This window comes from Buceros rhinoceros, unplaced genomic scaffold, assembly GCF_000710305.1.
Source record: "Buceros rhinoceros silvestris isolate BGI_N320 unplaced genomic scaffold, ASM71030v1 scaffold2559, whole genome shotgun sequence".
In the NCBI taxonomy this organism is placed as follows: domain Eukaryota; kingdom Metazoa; phylum Chordata; class Aves; order Bucerotiformes; family Bucerotidae; genus Buceros; species Buceros rhinoceros.
The window spans coordinates 14,927-28,649 of NW_010429604.1; the positions used below are offsets into that span (position 1 = coordinate 14,927).

The window sequence follows — 13,723 nt, forward strand, 5'->3', positions numbered from 1 at the left end:
CAGGTAGCTCCTGTTAAATGCAGTTTGTCTTGGTTTCCCCTTTTCCAACTGTGAGAGGTCCATTCCATCTCAGTAGCAGGCCCCGGAGCTCAGGGATGCTGGAAGAAGCCCCTCTACTCCATTTGAGCATGTGTTATGAGGAATCATAGACTCACAGGAGGAATTCAATAGGAAAGAAACTCTGGGCGTCTCTAGTCCAACCCCTTGCTCCCTGCAGGATAACCTTAAAGCTGTATCAGACTGCTCAGAAACTTGTCTTGATATGTGAACATCTCCAAGGAAGAAGATTTTCCAGTCAGGCTGAGCACATGTTCCAGTGCTGATCCACTGCTGGGGTTGGTGGATTGATTTGTTTCACACATTCAGTTGGAGATTCCCTTGGAACAATTTATAACTCTTGTCATTTCACAGTATCCCTCAGAGGAGTCTGGCTCTGTCTCTCTTAAAGCAGCTCTCAAACCACAGTGGGGGAAGGATGCAGAAACATGTGCAGAAGCAGGAGTGGATGAGAAACCTGCAATAATTCTTGTTTTTCTTTTTTTGTCCCAGCCTGTTCGCAAACAGCTGAGGTGACCCTAGGCAGCATCTTGGTGCCCAGTAGTTGGTGTGCTAGGAACAATGGTGGTAAAAGGACATACAGAGACAGCTCCTTTTCTAGGTGCCAGAAGAGTGTCATTTGGGTCACGTTTGAGTAAAAAGATGGACATGAATATGTCTGTGGTGAATTACACACTGATGGGGCCCTATTCATGTAAGAGATGCCAGGCAGGAGGCTCTTGCAGGCTAGGACAACCCTGGGGCTTTTATAGGCTTGTTTCTTCCATGCTGTGTGCCAGCTGGTGATGAATTATTGTTGTCTCTGTCTCAACTTGGTGAGCTGTCTGAGGGCTGTCCCTGCATCCAGAGCGAAGACCTTGATTTCTTTCGGTCTGGAAGATTCCAGAGTTCTCTGTGGAGTTGGGACCAGAGACAAATGAGTGTTTGGCACTGGCACTGTTGATCTCTGCTCATTTGTCCTAGTTTTGCAATGGGCTGCATGAAGCTGCAGGCTCCATTGCTCAAGCAGTCTGGAAGGGACTTGTACCCTTACTTGCTGCCTGCTCACCTGTGTTAATATGTTATGTTGTCATCCACTGTAGCAACGAGAAGCTGAATATGAAGAGAGCGTGGCGAAGGAAGACCAGCCTGTGGTGAGTTGCACCATTTGAGTGCGTGTCAGTCGGACGGTACAAAGCGTGGAATAACTGTCTCTGTAGGAAGCATAGAACAGGTGTCAGAGAGGACCGGTAATTTTCTTGCTTTGATGAGGTGTGTGGCTGGGGGAAGGTGCTGCTGAAGCTGTGGTTGCGCCATGATGCAGTTGATGCTGGTACTTCCTATGGACACCTTCAGGAGAGGGTATGGTGCTGGCCAAACTGCTGCAGATTGATGCTGAAACCTTGGTGTGCTGTTGCTCTTCACACGTCCCCAGTTCAAGTTGACATCAGCTCTGTACCAAGGCCGGGCTGCCTTCTAACAGCTGCTTCCACATCCATGTAGTGCAGGGAGGGTGGGGAAGCCTGATCTCTCTTGCTCACATGCTTGGGTTGTGTTGCTGATCATTTTGACACTGGCGGGATCACTCAGCCTCTGTTGGCAGAACGAGAGCTGTGTTTAACTGCCTCGCAGGACTCAGCGCTAGCACAGTGCCTCTGTTCCTGTGCGCTTGGAAATCCTGTATTTCCACAGATAAACAACCAGTTTAGGGAATGGGGCTGATGTTTTTCTTAGTATGGACTGTGGTGGGATGCAGGGGATGCCTACAGGTATCAGGGCTCGACTGTGGAAGGAGAGATCTGCAAACTCTGTATTTTGTAGGTGGCTGGAGAGACGCAAGGAGAGACAGGGCTGGCAGGAAAGAAGACTATTGAAACCATCAAAGCGGTAAGATTGCGTGGACCACCGGCATTGCTTCGTACCTTACCAGCTTCTAAAGGAGTGGGGCTGTCGCAAGGTTGGAGCATCAGTTTGAAGAGGAGTAACCTATGCTGTCACATAAGGACAGATTACCTCTGTCTGCAAGAGCAGTCCGTCCTGCTCCATGGGCAACAGGGAGGGGTCTGACTCTGGGGTCACACACCAGGAATTAAACCTTCCTCCAGAGAATGAGGTGTGAGGTTCCTGTAGCTGCAGCTTTCTCTGCCTGGCACATGTGGGACAGATGGTGGTGCTCTTGCCCTTTGAGGTTTGCAGCCCAAAGGGGCACAAGGGAGCTGGGATGTTCTCTAGGCCTGTCCCTGAAATGCTCGTCAGTCCCGTGGGCACCTGTGGAAGGTGGAAATGTACTTCAGTGGCTGAGGTGGGAGGTGTACTAGGGACGTGTGGGCGTCGATAATTTCATGGCTGCAGGTTTCAACAGTCTGGTGCTCTTGGAAATACAGAGGCAATCCTTAATCTGAATAGTCAAAATGGTCCGTCCCTGGCTTGTGTCTCAAAGGGGTACTGCTTGCTGGGGCTGGAGTTCAGTAACAATCGAAGCTGCAGCAGAGAGCACCTGGGGCGGTGGGGGAAGTATGGATGGGGCTTGACATCTTCGGGACACGCTTCAGGATGTGCTAGTAGTGGTGTAGTCCAGAGTAGAGGTTGTCTTTCTGAGCTAGATGTCCGTGATGTTCCATGTCAGCCCTCCTGCTTCCAGTTGGACTTTGAGTTTTGCTTTGACTTGAACGGTGTCTCTCACGTGCTATTCTTGTGCTGCACAGGCAGAGCAGATCATGGAAGCTATCGAGCTGTATAGAGAAGAGACAGCAAAACTAAAGGAACACAAGGCCATATGCAAAGCTGCAGGAAAAGAGGTAAAAGACTGAGGAATGTGCCAATCCCAAGATGTGTGCGTGTATCCTGCCAGTTCAGGTGGAAAGTCTCAGCGTGCACATAAAATCATGACAGGTGGAAATAGCAGAGATTTCCTGAAGTTTTTTGGAAAACAAAACGGCACTGCGCGTTGGTGGTGTGTCCTTTCCAACGATATTTATGTTTGAAGTCTCAGTAGGATTTACGTTTTGTCCCTGGGAGAGCATGCTGCTGCAGATTCATCCTGAAGCCTATTCTTTGCCTTCATCTCAATGCTCCCTGCTAAAGAAGAGGCTGTGATATAAGTGGGAAAAGTGACAGTTAAGACATGGAAAAAAATTCACACGTTTGAGCTAGTCATATATGTCTGAGAATGAGACTGGCTGCAAATGAGGCCTTCAGTGATGTCCTGGCAAGGGTAGAAGTGCGGGAATTGCAGGAAGACACTTGTTCTTCTACTATGGGTTAAAGTTTTCTCTGAAAATGCATATTCGTACGCACACACTGCCTCATTCTAACCCATTCTGTGTCTGCAGGTTCCCTTTCCTGTCAATCCCATCCTCCGTGCCTATGGAAATATTACGGTAAGTGGAATGCCCCGGCCACAGGCTGTGGGCCATGCTCAGCTGGAGTGGGGCTGGTTGATCTGCTCTCTGAGCCGGAACACTGGGTTGCTCTGGGGAACGGGGACCAGTTGGCTCAGCTTGAAACTCAGCACTTGTGCTTGTGCAAAGTGAATACAGTTTGGGTTTGGGTTTTTTTTATGTATGTATATCTTGCATGTGTGTTACCAAAGTGTAATCCCATCAGAGTTAAACATAACCTTAATGGTAGCCATGATCTTACCACGTGCCTTATCGTGACCCAGTGGTTTACAGTATTCTCCAAGATAGGGGAAAGCTAGTACAAACCTTTCCTCTGCCTAAGGGCACACCCTCCTGCTGCCAGGAGGGCGCAGTTGCTGTGCTATAGCGTATTCCAGAGGAGCTATGCCATCCTGTATGAAATACGTGACTATCCACGGGAACGTGCCCTTGAGAGCCCGTGTCACTGCGCGACATCAGTAAGCACTTAGCCAGAGCCGTTCCGTTCCTTCCTCGGTGAGTATAGATAGGCATGTTTAATTGCAAGTTGAATAGGTGTGAATGAAATCTTAGGGCTTAGTAGCAATTTCTTTGGAGGTGGGTGATATTTAATTGAATCGCGCTGTACAGAGAAGGGAATTTGAACCTGTTTCCAAAGGCTGGAAAGAAGGTGTTGGTGCCGGTGCTAGGCCGCTGGGTAAAAACGTAGCTGCAAGTTATGACGTGACCTGTTAGGTGGAGAACTGACCACAATGAGCATTCAGTATGTCAGACCGCGAACAAAAATACTGCATGTGCTGACAGCCACTTACCATCTTTTTGGGAGAGATTCTGCTTGTGGAACGCTTATCCCAGTACACCTACTGTGTTGCCTTGACGCGAGAAGCAGGAGCTGGAAGCACACGAAGGCTTCCTGACCCAAAATCGCTGCCTGTGCAGCTGTAACCACGTTAGGGCAGCTCTAAGGAAGGCAGGGCTGTGCTGTAGGTGCCCAGGTTTACTTCTGTGGCATTGGTACAGCAGCTGCCGATTCTGTTTCCATTCCTAAGGAATTTACACTGAGAAAATCCTGTGTGGTAGTTAGGTGTCCAGGTATTGCAGGCTAGAGCTTGAGCCTTTACCCACTCATGTCATACTACTACACAGCAGTTTTCACTAAACTTTGAGAATTTTGGCTATACAAAATACACACTCATGGTGATGGATTTCATTGATAAATAAAAATCCACTACTCTGAGGAGTTTTGCTGGTTTATTCTAGTTGTATACTCCTAGATTGCGTTTTTAATTACCCACTGGAAGATCCTTGTTGTTTCATTCTCCCCTGTTCTTAAGAGTATGTAAATATCAGATGAAACAGCCTTTTGTCTTCCTTCTAACCACCTGTAATCACCTTACAAGAGCCCTTATGTCACTTACTTCAAGATTATAGATCTATTTAATTAAAAGTTGAATAGACTGAATGGAAGTGAATGAAATCCTGTGACTTAGTAGATAGGCATTTTGGCAATTCCCATGTCTGCTCTACATCTGCCACGTGCTTTCAGCAGATAAACAGGAGTAACAGGAATTAAGTCTTTGGGAAATGAGTTTATGTGTGGCTTTGTACGTATAATCTGTTTGTTTTACCAGGTTTTTTTTTATCCTGTTTGTGCAAAGATTAATTGAACTGAGTATGAGATGATTTAACTTGTTTAATATAAATTAGAATTTTCACAATATTCTTCACCAGTTTAGAGTGTCCTGAGAAGACTGGGTCTATGTTTTGGGGAGGGAGAACTTCCCAGACTGGCAGCCGATTGAATCTGAAGAGCTTTCCTCCTTGTTATATTCAGCTTGACCTGTCCATCTCACAAGCTGTGATGACATGTTTTTAACTAGATGAAATGGAACTTAAGGCATGTGTTTTGTTCTGGAATGTTTCTTGATATGCAGAGCTGGTGTCTTTCCTCTATTACAGCCTTCTGCGTACGTGCTAGAAGTTTTCAAGAAGGTCAAGTCGAGGTGAGTCCAAGAGCTTTATTTTGCTGAACAGATTAGTGATGAAGTGTTGGATTTCTGGGCCCAGGACTGACTGGGGTCCTGGAATGATTTCTTACGCTGGGTTTGGTCAGTGCTAAAGAGCCTGCCTGGAGTTACTGTCCCTGGCAGCCTCTTTTGGAGGCACGCATTGAATTGGGAAATGGAAATTGTTCCTTCCATGGGGAAGCTTCTGTATGTGGCTTATCTGCCTAGAGATGCACATGTGTCTGAAGAGCAGTATGGGAATGCTGAGGAGGGAAGATTGTGTGCCTGCTACCTGTGCCAGAAGATGTCTGCTGGCCTGGGCAGTAGTCTGTAAATATGCACCGTGTTTTGTGGACAGTCACAGACCAGCAGTGACGAATGCTTAGTGCAGCTTCAGTACAAGACTCTTACCTATACGGAATTGTTTCCTGCTCATCTGTAGCAGTGCAGGGGCTAAGACTAATTCTTGTGTCCCTTTGTTTTCTCCTCAGTGAGCTGGAAGAGTCTCTGCTGGTGCTGCCGTTCTCCTATGTCCCTGACCTGCTCAGACTCTTCAATGAATATATTCACCTGGGTTCAGAAGTTGAACTCCTGTGCCGAGCACTCCTGTTCCTGCTCAAGTAAGTCTGTCATCTGCCCAGACATCTGCTAGTCTTACTTCAGGTGCTATTGCTGTCCAGAAACTGGACTCGAGGAAGCCCTAACGGGGCTCTGGTCAGTAGTGGGTCTGCTGGTTCCTCTGGGCGCCTCATGCTGGTGTATGTCATGAGCTCGCTTTGAGCCAGTTACGTGAACAGAGAGGTACTGCTTGCTCCTATGCTGCGTCAGGGCTTTGGGACAGCACGGAGTTTGGGAATATACCCTCTTTCCTGGAGCTGCAAAGATGATGTTGCTTGCTGCAAACACATGTAGCATAAAAGCGTGGGGAAAATTTGGGCTTTTTCGTATGTCTCTGGGACTGAAGCTCTTGGAAAGCATCCTTGGGAATAAAGATGTGGTCTCTGCAGGAGACCAAGAATCACTGCAGCCTGCAGCAAATGGTGTGTGGGAATAGATGGGTCAGATGAAGAGTGTTGGCATGTCCAGATGGGGTTGCTGGTTCCAGTCTTGCAAGGCTCATTGGTATGAAAGATCCTGCAACAGGGCTGAAATGGCACTGTTCACTGACACAGAGTCACTGTAGAGGCCATGTCCTCTGAGAGAGCCTCAGAGAGGCCTTGAATCTTCAACATAAAGGAGAAGCTTCTGAAAATAGCTTTTTCCAGATAAATCTGCCCATGCCTGTTACATAAGGCTGCTCTGGAGCAGCCTGGTTTAAGAAAAATCCTGTGTCCAGAACATAGAGAGGCTCAGGAGAGGGCCTTCCTGGTGTTTCCAAAGAACAGTGCTGCAATACATCACTGCCTGCTTTGTTCCCAGGATACATTTTGGGCAGATCACAAGCAATCACATGCTGGTGACAGTGATAGAAGATCTGAAGAAAACCACCATCTCGAGAGTCAGTGAGGCCCGGGTGAGTGTCGCACCCTCCTCCCCTTTTCCAGAATGGGCTAGTGTCTGGGAGCATTTGCTGTCTGTGGTGTCCAGTGGGAAGGTTAGTTGGGGGTCTGAGCTCATTTCACCACCCTCCTGCGCAAATAGGTTGCCTTTTCCTTGTGTTCTTCTTGCTGTGAGAATACTCAGTGATTACCCTGTGCTTATGCTCCCTTCCTCATTTACTCTTTTCTTCGATCTGTGTATTTGGGCTCACTAGTTTCTGAACATGTAGGCGGTAGATAAACTCACTACTTGTTTGGGCTTTTCAGCGGGCTAATAGTCTCTCACATAGCGCATACTGTGCTGGTGTCTTCTCAGAGGCAACTTCGGGTGCCTGCTGTCAACTTGTCTTTCAGAAAATACAGTGGATTATAGCTCCTCTCAAGAGAGAACTGTGGGGAACAAGTGCAGGACTGAATGTTCTCCTACTTAGATGAAGTTTACATTTAAATAATGTTGCTTTATTTAAATCTGTGGATTGTCTTGCTTTGATCATTTCTTAGTAGAGGGAAGCCAGTGCAGGACCTTCTGCCCCCTAACAAGCTTGAGATGCACCTGTCTGGTAATGGTGCTGGTCTGTCTCTACAGGATGTGCTGGGATTCAACATGGCAGGGCTCCAGTACCTGAAGAGGGAGATTGAGGCCAAGGATGAGGTGACATTTTTTGCTGATGCTACTGACCGTTTTGAGGAGAAGAAGAGGAAGAGGAAGAAGAAAGAGAAGATGATTCTTGCAGTGCTCTAGCATTTGCTGCCCATGACCCAGAGCACCCGGATGTGTTCGTGTAACCTCGGTGCTGGCCATGGAAGTGTTGTTGTGGCTGAACATCTGTACTGATGTCCGCTGACTGGGACCAAGTCTGTCACCTCCCCATGTGGTATAACCTAGCATATAAACTCCAACTCAGAATGGTTGTCTCTGAGACGAACTCTCTGTAGTCTGCTGAAAATGTATGCATTTGAACTATTTCTGAGGTGGCTGTCAAAGGTACATGCTTTCCTTCAGCGGAATGCCTGTTAGAAATGGACTCGGTTTCTCCTGCGGAAGAGATCCGCTTGCTCTGGCAGCGCTGACTCAATGGAGTGGGTCCAGCACGTGGACTGCTGCTGAGACCATGCCCTCTCTGGGGAAAACAGCTGACAATACTTTTCACTGTTCTGGTATGCTTTTTAGAGGGACAGAGAAAAACATGGCTGCACTGCATTAAAGACATATTTATATATGCTTTATGAGACAACTTTGTTCACGGAGTTTTGTCCTGATAGTTCTTCAGTAGAGCCTCAGCTGCTTCTCCCCGTGTGTCAGTTCTCAGAGGATTTTTTTCACAGAGAATGAAATCTTTGGGAGCAAATGAAAGGGCTGCCATCCAGGATGGTGCTGTTCTGTAGGGCTGGCAGACCAAGCATGAGAATTGTGACTTGTTTGCACTGTACTTGCTCCAGTTTTTAGAAATTGCACTGAATTGTAGCAATATTGTATTGGTCCTCTATCAGATAAAATGATTTATTTTCACAGCAGGGCAGTGGGGCAGGATAATGTGAGCAGATCTCTGCTGCCCTTAGTAAGTTACTGGTTTGTGGTACGTGCTGTCTTTTTTTACCAGTAATGACAGGTTTGCTGGATGTGGTAGGGGCTTCCGGGTACTTTGCTGACTGTTGGACTTACAGATCTGACTCAGGTACTCAAAGCTGGACTTCTTTCTAACTTGAGCTTCATATGGATTTTTAATTGCATCCCAGTTGTTACTGACTATTCTCTTTGACTTCGGTTCTCTATGACTAGCGGTTATGCACAAGGTGAACAGTTTAGTTTGCCAATCTTTTGGCAGCACCTCAAGTATAAGAACCACACCTCACAGAGAATAACTGCTGTCAGTAAGTAACTTTGTTGGGGGGCTGCTGGTTCACTTGCTTCTTTAGAGTCTGGGTAATTTACAGCAGCACTTGTGTCCCAGTTCCAGGAGATGGGTCTCAGACTCTTTATGGAAATAGCAGCCTTCATACAGATCTGCTAGTGGTTTCCAGGTGCCTCTGTAGTTTTGTATGTGTCCAGATATGGGTGAGACTTGTGAGCAAACAGCTCCACTCAAACGTATCTATCTCCATCCTGTCCTATGCTCTTCTGTTCTATTCTATCATTCTATGCCTTTACTTCTCCTGAAGGAGACCCTCATAAGAGCAATTACTGCAGTGGGAAGGAGAGGAGGCACTGCAGGATGATGGATTGTGTTGGTAACAGCTGACATCTTGTATCCATGTCAGCAGCTGCTGAAATGGGCTTGCCCACTGGGAAAAAAAAGAAAGAAAAGTGTTACAAATGAAGGGGAGGTTCGTGACACCACAGTGCACCTTCAGCAGCGATGAGTAAAGAGAGAGACACCAAAACCAGGTACCGAAAGGGGAAGGCTGACTCTGTGCCTCTGAGCGAGGTGCTCTTGTTTACCTTGATGCCAGGGAGATAAATGTTACAAAACTTACATAACCACCTGCTGTTTGAGGATCCCCTGGAAGGCCTGGGAGAAGAAACATGGCCACAGGTGCACGTGAACTTGGCGACTGATGGCAAAGATGTAGATGGTGGTATACTAGAATGACTTGGGATGCAGAGTCATCTTCTCGTGGTGATGACAGGTGTCTCCTTTGATACAAGTGGAATTCTTTCCCCTTTCTCTCTGTTGACTGTCATTGGGATTTGGGAAGACAAAAATCTTCGGAAGACAAAAGGTCTTTGTGGTGGTTGAAAGTGGTTGTCCTGTTTCCATAGGTGCTGACATGGGCTTTCCTTCTGGTTCTCTGATTCGTATTGCTTGTGACCAGTCTCTACTGGCAAGAGCAGCCTGCCTCTGTGTGCAGAATGCGCTTCCAAGGGGACTGATGAAGGGCTTTTGGCTATGTCTGCAGAAAACCGAAAGCATCAGGGCGGAAACCAGCAGAGTCAGTAGCAAAATCATTAGCGTTAGAGAATCCTGAATCAAGCTTGACACTGCTGCTCGCGGTGTTTTCTCATCTGTGGGTAGGGCTTAAGCAACGTCCACAGCTGGGTGTCTGTTTTGGCATCTTCCTGAGCTGGCTTTCAGCGTTGGTGATTCAGAGTTGACGGACAAAGAATCATCTCCGGTGGGGTAGTGGAAAACACCACTGAAATGCTTGAACAGCTACTGAGGTAGCTCAGAATTCTGCTATCTTTGGGTACCTCATCTTGACCTTTCTTAGGTGAAATGTGCTGGATTTGCAAACCTGTGCAGGAAAGCACTTGCAAATACAGGGCCAATTTAAAATGTGCATCATTAGAATATGTGTCTCACTTAATGGTGTGGATGGGAGGGTCCAAAACTGGCGTTCCTGTTTCACACCGGTGAAAGCTATTATTTAATCATCTCCAGTTACGGGATTCTCAGTCACTGTAAAATGGTGAGAGAACAAGTTATCTGCATGTGTCAAGGAAAATTCCCCATCTCTTTAGAAAGTCACATGCTGGAAAAAGGATAAAGCACAGGAAAGCACCTTGTTGGAAATTAATTCATAAAAGGAAAGCAGAACTGCTCTTGGATACACAAATAAATACGGTGTCTCACAAAGAGGCCGAGATGTGTCTTTTAGTCACTACCGCCTAAGTAGGAACAAAGCAGGGGAAAAAAAGGCCGTCTCTAAGTGTCTCAGTGTTCCGCTGTGGAGAGATGTGCATGTGAGCATTTGAAGATGATGAGGACATAAGAAGAATCCCTCTCTGTCAATCCCTCTGCTAAGTGTAACTCTGTGTACTCATAATCCCTGTCTGGTGTCTGCAGCTGATCAAAGGCAGGTGAACAGAGGGGAAGTTAACCCTCCGAGTGTGAAAGCAAACAGAAACTTGTGAATTAGAAGACCAGAGCAGATCAGCAGCCCTTTCTTAAAGAATCACGGCTGACTTCAGTGAAACCTGCTGCAAGCTCAGTACTTAAGATTTCAACATGGGTTATAGAAACCTAACACCTTTAAAAACCAAAATAAACCTACTGGGAACCATTCAGCACTCTTCTGGAGTGCAGAGTATCAAACGCTGGGGTTGAAATACAGTAATCTTTCCACTGTTTGTGTTTCAGACATCCATGTCAGAAGGGTGTGCAACTTTTGGACCATCCTTCCCATTAAGAGGGGACAGACCAAGTATTTATTCACATCATTAATCTGATTAAACAAGTGAAAAAAGCTACATTGGGATGTTTCCATAACGTTGGGCTAAAGTTTGGGTATTTCAGTATTGCCAATCTTTTATTCTTCTAGGGCTCTGATCTGTAGTGAGAGAGATAATTAACATGAAAGGAAAAAAAAAAACCACCACCCCGAAGCCCAGCTCTACCTTTGTACAGTTGTTGAAGCAAACCCAGAAATTACATCCATACCCTTTGCAAGTGTGTGATATTGCACTGTGATATTGCTGTGGACTGGCTTTAGTAGAATTGGCCTCTACTCTTGCTGTTGGAAGGGAACAACATGAGAAAGGGCTTCAAACAGATTAAGAGTTTGCTTTTGTTTCACGCATTGTGGCATAAAAATCACAACCGTGAGTTCAGGATGATGGTGAGTCTACTTAGGAATACTGAAGGCTTTCATGGGCAGCTTCCTATGGGGTGTTTGAGTATATTAAGAGAATCTTTGTGAAATGTTTTAAATACAAATGAGAAATAACCAAGAAAATATAAATGAAATATGACTAAGTTTGCCCAGGTGATACTTCATCAGTGATTTTTGCTTGTTGATCTCTACTAGGAGGTGTGGCAGCTATGGTTAGCTGGATTAGCCATGTGGGAGAATACCATGCAGTTAATTTCTCTCCACTTGGAGCTTTTAATGGGACATGACACTGATCAGAATTTCTCACTGAAATGTAAACAGCTCAGTGAGTACTTACCGTCCATTTCAACCTGAAGTGAGAGATGTTTGTCTAAATTGCCTTCACTGATGAGCTCCAAGCTGTAAGCCCCTAAGCTGGGAGGCATTCGATTTGCTGTTCTTCTAGACTATAATTGCATGTTCCTCTGGGTGTAAAATTCCACAAAGGTAAGAAGATGATAATTAACAGGAAAAAAAAAAGCTATGTTTAGTGTACTCTGGGCAGTCCTAGAGCAGATGCAGCAGTCAGAGGTGCATGTCTCTGCAGAGTTTTTATTGCGAACTGACTGATGCTTTTCTTTTTTCTCCAGAGGAAAGGAAATGATACAGCTGGGATTTCTTTACTGACTTGTCAGATAACATGGCAGACTTACAGATGTAAAAGTTGAAAGAAAAAGATGATGTCAGTGTTACATGTATCAGGCAAATGGGGACTTTTGAGCTCAGGACAGAAGAAACATCCATAGGGTTTATTAACTGTCACCATCAATTGTATCGTAAAGCGCCTTAGTTGATACAGGCGAGATGAAACACCAGCCTAATATTAAATATCTTGGCTGCTGGTTTGAGGAGAAATTCCCAGTAAGACTTTCTTGTTGGCAGGGTAGACTTATCTGTTCCTCACATAGTCTGATTCTCTATGGTTACAGAAATGGGCTGTGTGAAACTGTGTGCAGGGGGTTGTGTGTGCTTGGACTTGTCATGTTCAGGTTGCCCTGTCTATCTGTAAGACTCCTGTCCCTTATTAGACTTGCGCCTATTCGTGTCAAAGGGTCACCAGTAATACTTGATTTTAGAAAGTGAAGAGTGTTAAAGAGAGGCTTAACTGCAATAAATCCAGCCTCCTGCTGCCACAAGACTCAACGACCTGTTTAATGTAGAGACAGTCACTGAAGGATTTGGGATAGGACTGGGGAGGCTCTGCTCTGAGTGTCTGCACTAAGCTGAGCAGTTGTAGTAAACTGTAAAGCTCTTCTAGTGAGTTCTTTGGTTAATGTCATCCAGTGCTTTTTCTTGTCTCATCATGCCTGTGTGATGTGAAAGTGACAGCTTTGCTGTCAGTTGCATGAGGTTTGATGAGGTGGATTAGAAGCCAAGAGGAGGTGAAACAACCGTACTTTAATTTATGTCTGTTATCACTGCATCCAGTACTTATATTAACTAGAAAGCTTTCGGGGTAATGTAATCCAGAACCGTGGCTTGGGGCTTGTAGGAACCTCCCGGACTGTTGCTGCCATTCCACCCTGGGGGTATCCTTGTGGGCGGCATTCATAAATGTCCTTGGTTAACACAGGTGGAATATCGTGTTAAGGATCTAACCAATTCTGTACATTTATGCAACTAAAATAATGTATGTGGAGGCTGGAATGAAATCTGGAAATAAGGCTGTGAAACAACCTGCACCTGGACTACTACACTCACCTCAAACAAAAGATCAGGTGAAATACTGGGGAAGGGCACATATTTTGGAGGCTGGTCTGCCACTGTGTGTCTGAGGACTGAGAACAGAGCAGGAGCTGGTTTTGCGGCTGTGCCACCAGTCCTGTCTGGCTCAGATCCACAGTAATAGGCATGAAAGACTCTTCTGGGTCACTGTGATGTAAATTTGGGGAGCTTCAATGTCACCTTTGGAGCGTATACAGCCTCAATGGAGCTGCTGTTAGTACTCCGGGCAGTCACGGACGACCCTGCAGTTCTCCACTCCTACCAGGAATGGAGTCTCTGATCTGTTTTGATGCACCTTGCCTTTTATAGGTTGCCAGTAAGACCTCTTCTTGGAAAGTGGAAATCTGAAGTCAAACAGAACTTCACCCTTTTTTCTGAACTTGTCCTTAAAAAAAGCCTGTAATTTTAGCTTAAAAAAATGTTATATTTTCTGGAGCACAAGGGAAAG

At 46.0% G+C, this 13,723-nt stretch overlaps 2 protein-coding genes across 2 annotated transcripts in view; one reads left to right on the forward strand and one right to left on the reverse strand.

Moving 5' to 3' along the window:
- Positions 1-7,702, forward strand: part of WDR3 (WD repeat domain 3) — a gene marked incomplete at its 5' end in the record, with an annotated part of 21,745 nt that extends 14,043 nt beyond the window's left edge. The window contains 8 exons of the mRNA XM_010142679.1: positions 1,140-1,190; positions 1,858-1,923; positions 2,742-2,834; positions 3,369-3,416; positions 5,376-5,419; positions 5,914-6,042; positions 6,842-6,935; positions 7,547-7,702. Coding sequence (XP_010140981.1) covers positions 1,140-1,190; positions 1,858-1,923; positions 2,742-2,834; positions 3,369-3,416; positions 5,376-5,419; positions 5,914-6,042; positions 6,842-6,935; positions 7,547-7,702 — 681 coding nt within the window. The remainder of the gene's footprint in view (positions 1-1,139; positions 1,191-1,857; positions 1,924-2,741; positions 2,835-3,368; positions 3,417-5,375; positions 5,420-5,913; positions 6,043-6,841; positions 6,936-7,546) is intronic.
- Positions 7,703-12,986: 5,284 nt separating this feature from the next.
- Positions 12,987-13,723, reverse strand: part of SPAG17 (sperm associated antigen 17) — a gene marked incomplete at its 5' end in the record, with an annotated part of 83,382 nt that continues 82,645 nt past the window's right edge. Inside the window, one exon of the mRNA XM_010142680.1 lies at positions 12,987-13,123. Within this exon, the coding sequence (XP_010140982.1) occupies positions 12,987-13,123 (137 nt within the window). The remainder of the gene's footprint in view (positions 13,124-13,723) is intronic.